Genomic DNA, 14,832 nt, shown 5'->3' with positions numbered 1-14,832 from the left:
TTTTGGTATTTTATCTAGTATCGTGACCTTTTATTTGGGACTAACAGAACAATGATGCGCCCTTTCAAGTTGGACTTATATTATGTTGGCTGTACTGTGACCACTAATCAGGCTACAGGGGTCACACACTTGAAAAGTTTTTTTTTTTTCTTACATAACCACATTTTCACTCCACTTCTTTACCTCTTACTCCCTTCACCTTCAGCCTGTTATTCCCCTTCAGCCTGTCCCGGTGCAGGGTGTGTCACAGCTTATCTTCTGACATTCCCTCCTTACCTGTTTTACAGGATGGCCACTCCTGTCATTCAGAGCCAGAGGCATGAAGCCTGAGGTGGAGGGGAGGGTGGACAGAAAAAGTGAGAGTCCAGGTTAAAGTGGCTGAAGAGGATCCTCCCACTCCCTCGGCACAGACATAAAAGCCGGCAGAGTCTACAGTCAGACACTCAGAGGGACTCGGCTCTCCTTTTGAAGACTGCTCATCTCCTGTTCTCCTCTTCTCAGAGTGTTGATAACCTTTACCACTGTAAACATGAGGAAGGCATACTCAGTCAGCTCTAGTAGCAGCACCAGGAGGTCCTTTGCACCAGTTAGCAGCTACTCCGTAAAAAGATCCAGTTATGGTGCTGGAGCTGGAGCTGGTGGTCTTGGTTTTAGTGTGTCTTCAATGGGTGGTGGATTAGGTGGTGGTTCTGGTAGTTATGGCTTTACTTCTAACCAAACAGGAGGCGGCTTCGTCGCTCCACAGATCACAGCTGTCCAAGTCAACCAGAGCCTGCTGACCCCTCTGAACCTGGATATTGACCCCACCATCCAGGTTGTCCGCACCCAGGAGAAGGATCAGATCAAGACCCTCAACAACCGCTTCGCCTCATTCATTGACAAGGTTAGTTCCTGTACGCTCTGTGTGACGGTCTTATGTATAATTTACTGCAGGCCTCATTATCTTAGTACTGACCACCCGCATGCTCTACCTGGGATACATTTAGTCCTTACAGCTGTTAAAAGTGAATGGTCCTTCAACCTGTAATTGAAAAGAAATGACCAGAAACTTAACTTTATTATATAGAACAGTAACAGCAATCTGCTTACCAGATGCAAAGCTGACAAAGCAGCTGTGAATTTTATCTCTGTGATCTTGTGTCCCTCAATGAGTTACAACCTCTGGGATTGGGAAAGTTTACAATAATCTCGAAGTCTGTCGCTGATTGTGCTTACTCTGGCAACTCCATCCAAAATCTACCTAAGGTAACCTGTAGCCCTGTCTGAACTCTTTGGCGGCCTCTCTGACCATTATCTAAACATGGGTGGGGATTATATTGCAGTGACTCACCCTTCTCTTACCTGGGAGACTGGCAGTGAAAATAGGGATTTATCTGCACAGTATGCCCACAGAGTACAAAGTCTGTCATTCCAACGTTGCAACTATCACCTGGTTGTTATGGGCAACAAGAAGGCTAAGTGCAGAGCAGTAAATCTACTTTCACTTGCCTTTTATTCCACAGTCACACGTCTGTGTTAATATTTGCATGCAGGCTATATGGGGAGACTCTCACAAAACAAAGCATTCATCCCATAATTCGGCAGTGCTTTGTCTTCTTTCTCTGCCACACCTAGTTTTTTTTATAGCCAGAGTGACTGTGTGGCCTTCATAGCTCAACAGAGCATACAAAATGACTCATAGGCAAATAGGAAGTGAAACACTTAAAGCCACGTGAAACATATGGATAGAACATACTATATTTTTCTTTTAAGAAGGAAGATTTGAACATATGTATTCTGGGAGCATTAAATAACAATAATAATATATTATATATATAATAATAATATATAATATAATAATAATACGTTTTTACCTTTTACACCTTTAGGTATTTAAATAGCTTGAACCGCAAGGACGCAAAGATATGCCATCATGAGTAGGGTGTGGCCATTCAGATATGTAGCTATCTACTCAGTCAAATAGATAATGGTGAGGTCTTTTAAAACCTGATACCAAAATGACAACCTTTTTGTCCCATTAAAAATTATTATATATATATATATATATATATATATATTATTTTAAAAATCGTAGAGCCCAGAAACAATTAAATTAATTCAAATAGTCAACTAAAGCACCAGCCAAACCAAATTAATACACTATTATACATAGATAATGCTTTTTGAGGAGACATCTGACAATCATCCCTGGTTTTGTGTCTTCACAGGTCCGTTTTCTGGAGCAGCAGAACAAGATGCTGGAGACCAAATGGAGCCTCCTGCAGGACCAGACCACCACCCGCTCCAACATCGATGCCATGTTCGAGGCCTACATTGCCAACCTGCGCAGACAGCTCGATGGGCTGGGCAATGAGAAGGGCAAGCTGGAGGGAGAGCTGAGGAACATGCAGGGCCTGGTTGAGGACTTCAAGAGGAAGTGAGTGCTTGCAAGACATGAACACTAGTTATAACATATACCTTGATATAGCGAGCAGATGTTCAAAATGGAGCAGATTTACTAAAGAGCTGACTTGTGTTCCAACAGGTATGAAGATGAAATCAACAAACGTGCAGCTGCAGAGAATGAGTTTGTGCTCCTGAAGAAGGTGCAAATATATCAAGATGGCCATGATTGTTTTTTAATCTTGGGAGTTGATAAAATGTGGCCAATTATAACACTTCTTTTCCACATGATTTTCATCAGGACGTTGATGCTGCCTACATGAACAAGGTGGAGCTGGAGGCCAGGGCTGATGCTCTTCAGGATGAGATCAATTTCCTCAGGGCCGTCTATGAGACTGTATGTATCTATAATATCTAATACCTCATAATACTATGATAACCATTTGAGTTAAAGCTGATAATCATTCACTCATTGTGTAAATCAAAAATGACAAGAGTTAACTGTTGTACAATAACCACTGGTTATGTAGGAGCTTCGTGAGCTGCAGAGCCAGATCAAGGACACCTCCGTCATCGTGGAGATGGACAACAGCCGTAACCTGGACATGGATTCTATTGTGGCTGAAGTGCGTGCTCAGTATGAGGACATTGCCAACCGCAGCAAGGCTGAAGCAGAGACCTGGTACAAACAGAAGGTGAGTAAAAGAAATAGTTGATGTTTATCCTGTGTCTTTCATATACACTTGCAACACCTCTCTCAACCTTCTGGATCATCTTCTTGATACACTTTGTATTTTTCATAATAGTATGAGGAGATGCAGAGCACTGCAGGACAGTATGGTGACGACCTGCGCACAACCAAGGCTGAGATTTCTGAGCTGAACCGCATGATCTCCCGTCTTCAGAATGAGATTGAAGCCGTCAAGGGACAGGTATATTTCGAGACCTTCTCATGGATGATGCCTTATTATTAACACACTTCATTGTTCAAGAGGATTTACAGTTATTAAACCATCTGTGACATCATTTTCCACAGAGGGCCAGCCTGGAGGCTCAGATTGCAGAGGCTGAGGAGCGTGGTGAGCTGGCAGTGAAGGACGCCAAGCTCCGCATTAAGGACCTGGAGGATGCTCTGCAGAGAGCCAAGCAGGACATGACCCGCCAGGTGCGTGAATACCAGGAGCTGATGAACGTCAAGCTGGCCCTGGACATCGAAATCGCCACCTACAGGAAACTGCTGGAAGGAGAGGAGTCCAGGTGGGATAAACTTAAATATTTAATGAAGTTTCATGACTGCAGCATTAGTTTCAACTCTGAATTAGGCACTAACTTGTCATTATTCCACCATTAGACTGGCCGGTGGAGGCGCAAGCGCAACCATCCACGTGCAGCAGACCTCTGGAGGTGGTGGTAAGTTACTGAATTTATTCATCAACATCATAGTGATACCTGAACCAACAGACCACACTGACAGATGGATGGATAAATGATAACATCTTTGTTTTTTTGCTCTAGGATTCTCCAGCTCCAGCTCCGGCGGTGGATTCGGCTATGGTGGCAGCAGCTTGTCTGGTGGTTATGGCGGTACTGTTACCAAGTCCACAGTCTCATCAACCAGTTCCAGGAGAGTGTATTAAAAAGAAGAGCCAGACCTTTTCCCCTTCAGAAACTCTTGAATTTGATCTAAATCTGTACCCATTCATGGTGCTATTCAACACCATTAAGCAGGTTCAACAAGAGAGCTGAATATATTGTTACACTGCTATTTTCTTCAACAATCCCTGGCAGCTTTTCTTACTCTTCTTGAGAGTAAGAAATTCTGCATAACATCATTTAACAAGAGTTTCTGAAGGTAAGCCTTAAACACACAAGAGCCAAAATAAAGTGTTAAAACTAAGCAAAGAAAACATTTGAAAATCTGTACTCAATCTTGTCAATCTAAATACTTTTTGTACTGCAGTGCACTGATGAACTGCTCTGAAATAAGATTCTGCAGTGATATGTAGGACACCTCTATTTTTATGCTGCAGTTTTCAGTTGATGTCTTAATTCAGACATTTGAGTGCTGATATTAGTAAGAGGAGCAAGTCACTGACCAAATCTGATCACTGGAGATTTTTTTTTTTTTAATTTGTGTGACTTTACATGTTTACAGTTTCCCTTTGAACAGATTGGCTACTGACTTATTCTTGGTACTGTCCTGTCAAAATTTTTCCGTGCTCAGTTTTGCCTTTACTTGCCTTCAAGATAAAACTATGTTGAAACCAGATTTATTTTGGAAAAGCCTTCCTACAAACATTACTGATGAATGTCGCAGAAAATGACATCACATGATTTTGAATAAAATAAATCTGAGAACTAAAAATGATTGCCTCTCACTCTCATTGTTGTGATAAATAAAGAAAAAGCTAAGGAGGGTTTTACTTAAACAGCTAGATGTAATTACCACACTGAGATTTCACATGGGGGCAGTGCTGTGCCACTTTTTGCTACTCACTTCCTGTAGCAAACCCTCACCTTCCGCTTTCTTTGTGTTAGCATTGTAATCTATGGTTGATTTATGAGTACTATGGTTAACTGCTCCTCAGATCGCTGCATGGTAAATCGAGACAGCTAGCCAGCTAGACTGTCGAATCTGAGTTTTCTGTTACACGACTAAAACAACTTTTAAACGTACACATGTTCCATCAAAACAAGTTTCTTCCTGAGGCTATTTTGCAAAGGCACCTTCATTGTGTCTGGTGCTGTGGAGGTAGGTCTGCCAAAGTGAGACTAGGTCATGTATCATTATGTAGCTATCTTGGACCAAACAGGGCCTTGAGTTAAATTATACAGCTGTTGGACAGAGCCATGATCTGTTTGGAGACCAATTACAAGGAAAATGAATGTGCACATTTAGATAAAAAAAATACATTTTGTGAAACAACACAGCCAGGGGCGATTCTGGGATTAGACCTCTAGGGGGGCTCAGCCCCTAATGAGAATGTGACACAGATACAGTGCTTTGCAAAAGTGTTAACCCCCTCCCCCCTGCTAAATCAGTAATTTCATTAGCCGATAATCTCTGAGCTAGCTACTGAACAACAACGTCAGCTAACGTTTTTGACACTATGATGGAACTAAACCTGACACTTTATCACAGTAAGTCACAGTAATAACGACCAATTTGACACAATGTTCTAACATTCAGCAATTATAGTTGCTTACGTTTCAATTTGGATTCTAATCTGCGCCATGAAATTACCAACTTCTTCTCTGGGAACTACCAATACAATATATTATATTATATATATATATATATATATATTACATTACAATGTATATATAAATATATATATATATATATATTATATATATATATTATATTATATATATTACATTACAATGTATATATATATATATATATATTTTAAACCTGTTTCAAGTCCTTTGAACCTGTAATTGTTTGTCCTCTGTCACTAACAAACAAGTTCAAGTTCACTAAAATTGATTAAAAAAAATTAAAAAAAATAAAAATAAAAATGTATATATATATATATATATATATATATATATATATATATATATATATATATATATATATAATTTCACAGAATCGCTTCACTTCATGAAAGGAACCACATGCCTAAACACGCAAAGCACTCAGCAACTGCTCCTACACAGTCAAGACATGGCTCCTCAGAGTGGGACGTTCTAGATGTAAACAAAGAATACTGAACATGACAAGAATGTCCTCTTGCCCTAAATCTATGTAATACATACATGTACTATAGACTTATTCATTCAGTGAAACCTTTCATCCAGCTATGAATTTTACCTGACTGTATCATCTCAATGTTAGTTTTGCTCACAAAAGATAAAACACAAAACATTTAACTTTATTAGTGATAAATGAGCACCTACAGCCCTGCAATCATTTTCAAGATGGCTGGGGGAGTTTTGGTTGACTGGTTACAGTTTTTTATCTTCACCAATAACAGTTTGGCAAAAATCAAGCATGGTTAGGAAAACCTAGACATCTACTCCGGATGACATGATTCCTGTGTATTATTATGCCTATGAGACCAGGAGAGACAGGTTAAATGGGGTACTGCTCTATCTCCCTAATTACATGTCAGTAAAGGGGTTAGGTGGGGTGTGTTACTGTGTCCATTCTTGTTCAACTTGTATATGGTTGACTTGTTTGGTCAGTTAACTAGTAAAGCAGGTTGTGTTTTTGGTAATCTCATGGTTAATCATTTCATTTTGTAAGATTTTGTACCTGCAGTGCTGGTCTTCAACATCTGTTAAATACAATATACTATAATCTTCTAATATGTTGCTGATTTTGATATCCGATTTGATGCTGAAAAGACTAAAGGGATGATAATTTGATGCAAAGACTGGAGAAAATGATGTTTCATAGGTTCTTCTTACATTAATTGCATATATTGCTGAAGTAATTGTGAGGTTAAAAATAGCATTACATATAACATGTATTTGTATACATAATATAGAATGGCTTCTTACAGATGGCTTATTATAAGTATTATATTCCTGGAATATTATTATGCATGCATTAACATATAAGCAGCATTTTAATGTTGTAGCTGGTTAAGGTGTAGGAAGCTTTGTCTATACAATAAAATATATTATATGCAATATATTATTAGTTAGTTTAATTAATAATATAGCCCTCTTTATGTGTCTGTCTAGTTCTAATGAAGAACTGAAAACTAACTAGTAACCACAGCTGCTGTCAAATAAATGTAGTTGTGAACAGTACAATACTTTCCTCTGAAATATAGTTGAGGAAGAGTACAATGTCATGTGCAACATTGAAATACTACTTGAGTAAAATTATTAATTTTTCACCGCAGGTCATATATTTTGATAACTTGAAAATATATGAAGATGATGCATTTGTATGTTAAACCGAGCAGTATTGTGTATTGTAACAGACAGAAATAGTGACCAAACGATCCAAGGACTTGTGTGCTGTGGGTTAATTACTCATTTTGCGATGTCTTAATGATTACATTTTCAGTTAAGCTAAGCGTGTACCAGTGGACGGGTACTGCAAGGAGAGAGTATTCTTTTCATGCTTAAATGTGAGAGCTACACCTGTTAACTCTTACTGCTGTGAGATATTTAAGCATTGACATTATCTGAATTGTTTATACTTATAATAATGCAGGTTGAAGGTCATTTCTTTTAATTATGCTGCTAACTGAGTACACTTGCATAATGGTGTTAAAGTCTATGCACTTCACCCTGGCTGTTGTGGTTATGTAGTGCCAGTGTTAAAGACATTTGTGCACAGGCGATAATATGAAAAATGTATGCACCTAAAGGTTACATTTATTAAAAAATGTGAGGTGTGTAAGACATGGTTTAAGACAAGAAGCCCCTTGTTTTTTCTTATTATTTGGTACATCCAGAACTACAACATGCCTAGAATGACTTAAACTAAAAACTGTGGTAACTTGAACATAAAGGAGAATGGGAACTTTGAACACTTCATATGGATTATACAGTATGTTCTAACATGGTTTATGTTCAAGCATACTGTAAAACTAATTGAGTGAACCGAATAAGGACTGTGTTTGGTTATTGAAAGGTACTAATGGTGGCTTAAGTTACAATTTTATTTATTCTAAAAAGGGGATTTCAATACATGTGTACTTTTTGCCTGTTACTCATCCACAACTAGCCTTTTATTAGGCTACAGGAGTTAGAAACTTGAAGAGGCTCTTTTAACTTACATAATCATATTTTTACTCCACTTCTTTACCTCTTACTCTCTTCACCTTCAGCCTGTTCTTGTCCTTCAGCCTGTCCCGGTTCAGGGTGTGTCACAGCTTATCTTCTGACAATCCCTCCTTACCTGTTTTTCAGGACTGGTCACTCCTGTCATTCAGAGCCAGAGGCATGAAGCCTGAGGTGGAGGGGAGGGTGGACAGAAAAAGTGAACGTACAGGTTGAAGTGCCTGAAGAGGATCCACCCACTCGGCACAGACATAAAAGCCGGCAGAGTCTACAGTCAGACACTCAGAGGGACTCGGCTCTCATTTTGAAGACTGCTCATCTTCTGTTCTCCTCTTCTCAGAGCATTGGTAACCTTTACCACTGCAAACATGAAGAAGGCATACTCAGTCAGCTCTAGCAGCAACACCAGGAGGTGCTTTGCACCAGTTAGCAGCTACTCCGTAAAAACATCCAGTTATGGTGCTAGAGCTGGAGCGGGTGGTCTTGGTTTTAGTACGTCTTCAATGGGTGGTGGATTGAGTGGTGGTTCTGGTAGTTATGGCTTTACTTCTAGCCAAAAAGGAGGCGGCTTCGTCGCTCCACAGATCACAGCTGTCCAAGTCAACCAGAGCCTGCTGACCCCTCTGAACCTGGATATTGACCCCACCATCCAGGTTGTCCGCACCCAGGAGAAGGATCAGATCAAGACCCTCAACAACCGCTTCGCCTCCTTCATCGACAAGGTTAGTTCCTGTACGCTCTGTGTGACGGTCTTATGTACAAAAACAATTCAGACGGAGCTTCAAATAGTCAATTAAAGCACTGGCTATACCACATTTATAAACTGGTACAGTATAAATAGAAAATGCTTTTTTCTAAACTCTTCCCTGGTTTTGTGTCTTCACAGGTCCGTTTCCTGGAGCAGCAGAACAAGATGCTGGAGACCAAATGGAGCCTCCTGCAGGACCAGACCACCACCCGCTCCAACATCGATGCCATGTTTGAGGCCTACATTGCCAACCTGCGCAGACAGCTCGATGGACTGGGCAATGAGAAGGGCAAGCTGGAGGGAGAGCTGAGGAACATGCAGGGCCTGGTTGAGGACTTCAAGAGGAAGTGAGTGCTTTCAAGAAATGGTCACATCATGGTAACATGATATAGTGATAAAATGGAGCAGATGTACTAAAGAGTTGACTTGTGTTCCAACAGGTATGAAGATGAAATAAACAAACGTGCAGCTGCAGAGAATGAGTTTGTCCTCCTGAAGAAGGTACCAATACATCAAGATGGCCATAATTCTTCTTGTTTAAATCCTGGGATTTGATCAAATATGGCCAGTTATAACAGTTCTTTTCCACATGATTTTCATCAGGACGTTGATGCTGCCTACATGAACAAGGTGGAGCTGGAGGCCAGGGCTGATGCTCTTCAGGATGAGATCAATTTCCTCAGGGCCGTCTATGAGACTGTATGTATCTATAATATCTAATACCTCATAATACTATGATAACCATTTGAGTTAAAGCTGATAATCATTCACTCATTGTGTAAATCAAAAATGACAAGAGTTAACTGTTGTACAATAACCACTGGTTATGTAGGAGCTTCGTGAGCTGCAGAGCCAGATCAAGGACACCTCCGTCATCGTGGAGATGGACAACAGCCGTAACCTGGACATGGATTCTATTGTGGCTGAAGTGCGTGCTCAGTATGAGGACATTGCCAACCGCAGCAAGGCTGAAGCAGAGACCTGGTACAAACAGAAGGTGAGTAAAAGAAAGAGTTGAGGTTTATCCCATGTCTTTTATATACACTTGCAACACCTCTCTCAACCTTCTGGATCATCTTCTTGATACACCTTGTATTTTTCATAATAGTATGAGGAGATGCAGAGCACTGCAGGACAGTATGGTGACGACCTGCGCACAACCAAGGCTGAGATTTCTGAGCTGAACCGCATGATCTCCCGTCTTCAGAATGAGATTGAAGCCGTCAAGGGACAGGTATATTTCAAGACCTTCTCATGGATGATGCCTTATTATTAACACACTTCATTGTTCTAGAGGATTTGCAGTTATTAAACCATCTGTGACATCATTTTCCACAGAGGGCCAGCCTGGAGGCTCAGATTGCAGAGGCTGAGGAGCGTGGTGAGCTGGCAGTGAAGGATGCCAAGCTCCGCATTAAGGACCTGGAGGATGCTCTGCAGAGAGCCAAGCAGGACATGACCCGCCAGGTGCGTGAATACCAGGAGCTGATGAACGTCAAGCTGGCCCTGGACATCGAAATTGCCACCTACAGGAAACTGCTGGAAGGAGAGGAGTCCAGGTGGGATAAACTTAAATATTTAATGAAGTTTCATGACTGCAGCATTAGTTTCAACTCTGAATTAGGCACTAACTTGTCATTATTCCACCATTAGACTGGCCGGTGGAGGCGCAAGCGCAACCATCCACGTGCAGCAGACCTCTGGAGGTGGTGGTAAGTTACTGATTTTATTCATCAACATCATAGTGATACCTGAACCAACAGACCACACTGACAGATGGATGGATAAATGATAACATGTTTGTTTTTCTGCTCCAGGATACTCCAGCTCCAGCTCCAGCTCCGGCGGTGGATTCGGCTATGGTGGCAGCAGCTTGTCTGGTGGTTATGGCGGTACTGTTACCAAGTCCACAGTCTCATCAACCAGTTCCAGGAGAGTGTATTAAAAAGAAGAGCCAGACCTTTTCCCCTTCAGAAACTCTTGAATTTGATCTAAACCTGTACCCATTCATGGTGCTATGCAACACCATTAAGCAGGTTCAACAAGCGAGCTGAATATATTGTTACACTGCTACCAGTTGTGTTTTAACAATCCCTGGCAGCTTTTTTCACTCTTCTTGAGAGTAAGAAATTCTGTTTAACATCATTTAACAAGAGTTTCTGAAGGTATACATGGCCTTAAACACACAAGAGCCAAAATAAAGTGTTAAAACTAAGCAAAGAAAACATTTGAAAGTCTGTACTAAATCTTGTCAATCTAAATACTTTTTGTACTGCAGTGCACTGATGAACTGCTCTGAAATAAGATTCTGCAGTGATATGTAGGACACCTCTATTTTTTATGCTGCAGTTTTCAGTTGATGTCTTAATTCAGACATTTGAGTGCTGATATTAGTAAGAGGAGCAAGTCACTGACCAAATCTGATCACTGGAGAAAAACTAAAAAATTTAATTTGTGTGACTTTGCATGTTTACAGTTTTTTCCGTGCTCAGTTTTGCCTTTTCTTGCCTTCAAGATACAACTATGACGAAACCAGATTTATTTTATAAAAGCCTTCCTACCAACATTACTGATGAATGTCAGTGATGACATCAAAAGAATCTGAATAAAATAAATCTGAGAACTAAAATGATTGCCTCTCACTCTCATTGTTGTGATAAATGAAAGAAAAAGCTAAGGAGGGTTTTACTTAAACAATCAAGATGTAATTTCCACACTGAGATTTCACATGGGGGCAGTGCTGTGCCACTTTTTGCTACTAACTTCCTGCTTGGTTTTGCAGTCCGCCAGATGCATGTACATTATGTCAACTCTACATTGTCATGTCAAGTAAATATCACAATTGTGATTGGTAAAGGTTTGAAATCCACAAAGCCTCATTAATTACTACTCAGTGAGATCACACAAAAACTTGCAAAAGAAACTTGGACAGGTCACTAACAGCGTTTGCAATTCAAACGTCGTGTAGACACTTAGTTTCACTAGATCTTACTGAGGTTTTAGTGCGTTGCACAACAATGCAAACACTCTGTAACCTTATTTTACAGTACATTATTCAAGTACATTAACTGCATTATTTTCTGCAAACACAGAAATGTGCCCTGTCCACTTAAAGTCTTCATTGGGACATTAACAAGAAAGATTCTTTCTTCATCTTCACCTCAGGCTGAGAGTGCTGGCAGTGATCATACATTTAATTGTTAAAATCGGTCCCGGAGGAGTTAAAGTTGAGTCATAATATTGATACAAGGCACATGCCAAATTCTGAAGTTGTAACCATGCATGTTTCCACAAAACCAGTTACATCACCATTAGAGCAATTACGGGTGATGCATACGGAGTCTGTCAGCGCTGTGATCATCACATGAGACAACAAAACAGCGCTGCTCGGATCAGCAGCATGGGCAGCTTACAGTCGATCTGCTTCAATCTCCGCCGAGCAGCGGACACCCGGGAGATGGCTAAACAGATTGTTCATCTCCAGGGCTGTCAACGCTGTGCCTCGGCAAAGAAGTGCAGGGAACAAGCAGTCTGCTGCGGACTAATGTTACGTTAGTTAGCTAAAGTTAGCTTGCTAATTCCACCCGACACTGGTTAACTGTACAGTAGGGTGACCAGACCAAGGTTATTAAAGTTTTGCATTTTTCATTAGTTTTTATTTTTATTTCATTTTGACTTTTTGTTTTCAAATTCAGTTTAGTTTTAATTAGTTTTTTAAGTGGGTTTGCTAGTTTAGTTTAGTTTTTATTTTTTGAAAATGCTTAGTTTTAGTTTAGTTTTTATTTATTATTTTTTGTAATATGGGTTATTTGTCGGAGGATTCAAAAAGGTCAGAAAAAGTATTGTGTAATAATAACTCAACAAAAACATCATAACATTTTTGAAATATGTATTCACAATGTATTCAACAATAACACCAGTATATAAAATGTAGGCTACATATGATCATAATATGTAAAAAGTCTACACAAGATGCCGCATTAAGTGCAAAAGTGACGTGTTCCAGGAAAAAAACCTAAATAGCCAACAGACTAAAGAAGACATACATGAACAGGTGTTTTGAACTTTCGTTCGAGGAAAGTGGCGAACTTTTTGAAGTCAATCGAGTCACACAGTTGTGTAGCTAGACATCCCAGTACCAACACTTCCTCCTGCTTTTGGTGTTCCTGCGTATTTACTAACCAGCAGCTATCGGGTCGCCGGTGAAAGCTTTCCTGTAGTATTCTCTGTCCTGCTGTTGTCTCCGTCATGCTGCCTGGCCCTGTATCCATACATCCATGCCCGTAACGTTACCGGGGTTAGCTTCTGTTTCGGGGAAAGGGGGCTTTGCTTTCTCCTTTACCTTGTTAATGTAAGCTAGGTTAGCCTCCTAGCTTGTGTGTGCTTCTCAAATGTACTTACAAATTCGTGGGATTTTTCCCTGTAATAAATTGTCCACATGTTTTACCATCTTCCACTGAAAAGCACTTGCTTTTATCTGACGCAGTCATAATCAAATAGGTGCCGCTGTCTTCCGACTTTCGTTACCGCTATGATGCCAGGCGAGGGGCATGGACTACGTTGTGTTCAATTTGACATGGAATGTCGGGATGTCTGGGTTCCCAGTCGGAAACTAGACATGTCTACGGGAAATGTCACGGTCGGAAAGATATAACGTTTGCTCTATGAAAGACATCGACAAAGACGAAAACTAAGGACATTTACTTGATAATTTTATTTTAATTTACTTAGTTTGGCAAATAGACATTACAGTTTTAGTTTAGTTATCGTTTTTTTGTAATGCCTTGCTTTTATTTTATTTCAGTTAACAACAATTTTTTTCCCACCTAGTTTTCGTTATTTCGTTCATGACAAAAGCCTGTCGGGACACTAAAATGTAGTGGTTTACACCAACCATTATGACATTGTCCTGGTTGTCAGCGATTACATAGCCAACGTGGTTTTATTATAGCCCGATAATTAACTAAACCCATGTAAAAAGACTAATAAAGCGTCCAGCGTATGATTTTAACAATATGTGTGTGTGTGTGTGTGTGTGTGTGTGTGTGTGTGTGTGTGTGTGTGTGTGTGTGTGTGTGTGTGCGTGTATCAGTCAGTCGTAGCGGTCTGCATAATCTGTGCAGCCAGCGTTACAATGTGCTATATTTGTAAATATTCTTGCAATGCCTCTTCTTATCTGTCTTGTTTTAACCAGCCCCTCCAGGTCCGCGGACGATCGAGCTCTGGTTGGAAATGGGGACATTCTAAAATGTGAAAAAACTTAACGTGGTTTAATTTACCTAAAGAACGATCAATGATTACCACATTTCTCTCTCATATTGCTCTGGTTATGAGGAGCAATATGAGAGAGAAATTTGGTGAACATTGATCGTTGTTTAGGTTCATTAAACCACGTTAAGCTTTTTCCTTACAATAGCCTCAATGAAGCAGAAACGCTTAATGTCAGATAACGTCCATAACAATTGGACTTTGGGTTAGATTTTTTGACAGTTTTCAGTGGTTATGAGGAGCAATATGAGAGAGATATTTGGTGATGACTGATCGTTGTTTAGGTACATTAAACCATGTTAAGCTTTTTCACGTTAGGACTTAAATAAAGCCCATGAGAACCGTGGAGCGTCAACCCACAGCCGCTCCGCTGCCCTGCTGGAAATGTGGAGCAGATACTCGTCACACCAATTTTGCTGACACCTGTGCATAATTTCACAGTAGGCTTTCAGCCAACAAATTGATTCTTGAATAAATTCACTCCTCTAACAAATATACGGAATGAATGTTTCCAATAGGGAAGCTATCTGCTCTATCAAATGAGATTACTTTGTGTGTGTGTGTGTGTGTGTGTGTTGTTTGTTAGAATAACACCGGTAACACTTTACGGTAAGGGTACAGGAATTATCATGAATTCATGCATGAATTAATTGATGTAGGCTATGTATTATTATGCATTATGTAAT

General features: G+C 40.1%; 2 protein-coding genes across 3 annotated transcripts; both read left to right on the top strand.

Moving 5' to 3' along the window:
- The first annotated feature begins 428 nt into the window (after nt 1-428).
- Nucleotides 429-4,747, top strand: LOC144516636 (keratin, type II cytoskeletal 8-like). Its single transcript, XM_078248096.1, has 9 exons — nt 429-883; nt 2,208-2,416; nt 2,525-2,585; nt 2,684-2,779; nt 2,913-3,077; nt 3,189-3,314; nt 3,419-3,639; nt 3,734-3,792; nt 3,898-4,747. Exons 1-9 carry the CDS (start codon nt 530-532, stop codon nt 4,017-4,019), a joined length of 1,413 nt encoding a protein of 470 aa, XP_078104222.1. The 5' UTR covers nt 429-529; the 3' UTR covers nt 4,020-4,747.
- A 3,660-nt stretch (nt 4,748-8,407) lies between these two features.
- LOC144516635 (keratin, type II cytoskeletal 8-like) lies at nt 8,408-11,507 on the top strand. 2 transcript variants are annotated; one of them, XM_078248095.1, is made up of 9 exons: nt 8,408-8,852; nt 9,017-9,225; nt 9,319-9,379; nt 9,482-9,577; nt 9,711-9,875; nt 9,987-10,112; nt 10,217-10,437; nt 10,532-10,594; nt 10,706-11,507. In XM_078248095.1, exons 1-9 carry the CDS (start codon nt 8,499-8,501, stop codon nt 10,821-10,823), a joined length of 1,413 nt encoding a protein of 470 aa, XP_078104221.1. In that variant the 5' UTR covers nt 8,408-8,498; the 3' UTR covers nt 10,824-11,507. The 2 variants fall into 2 exon arrangements, with proteins under 2 accessions (XP_078104221.1, XP_078104220.1); XM_078248094.1 differs by having other exon boundaries at nt 8,409-8,852; nt 10,532-10,590; nt 10,696-11,507.
- Nucleotides 11,508-14,832: the final 3,325 nt, after the last annotated feature.

This window comes from Sander vitreus, chromosome 4 (assembly GCF_031162955.1).
Source record: "Sander vitreus isolate 19-12246 chromosome 4, sanVit1, whole genome shotgun sequence".
NCBI classification, from domain to species: domain Eukaryota; kingdom Metazoa; phylum Chordata; class Actinopteri; order Perciformes; family Percidae; genus Sander; species Sander vitreus.
The sequence above is the reverse complement of the archived record's forward strand: the minus strand, read 5'-3'. Positions and strand labels throughout refer to the sequence as shown.

Bases quoted from the DNA above. Each gene is read 5' to 3' on its own strand.
- LOC144516636 (XM_078248096.1), top strand. From the start codon at position 530: ATGAGGAAGGCATACTCAGTCAGCTCTAGTAGCAGCACCAGGAGGTCC. The intron at 884-2,207 runs GTTAGTTCCTGT...GTGTCTTCACAG, and splicing joins TCGCCTCATTCATTGACAAG to GTCCGTTTTCTGGAGCAGCA. The intron at 3,078-3,188 runs GTGAGTAAAAGA...TTTTCATAATAG, and splicing joins AGACCTGGTACAAACAGAAG to TATGAGGAGATGCAGAGCAC.
- LOC144516635 (XM_078248094.1), top strand. From the start codon at position 8,499: ATGAAGAAGGCATACTCAGTCAGCTCTAGCAGCAACACCAGGAGGTGC. The intron at 9,226-9,318 runs GTGAGTGCTTTC...GTGTTCCAACAG, and splicing joins GTTGAGGACTTCAAGAGGAA to GTATGAAGATGAAATAAACA. The intron at 10,591-10,695 runs GTAAGTTACTGA...TTTCTGCTCCAG, and splicing joins GCAGACCTCTGGAGGTGGTG to GATACTCCAGCTCCAGCTCC.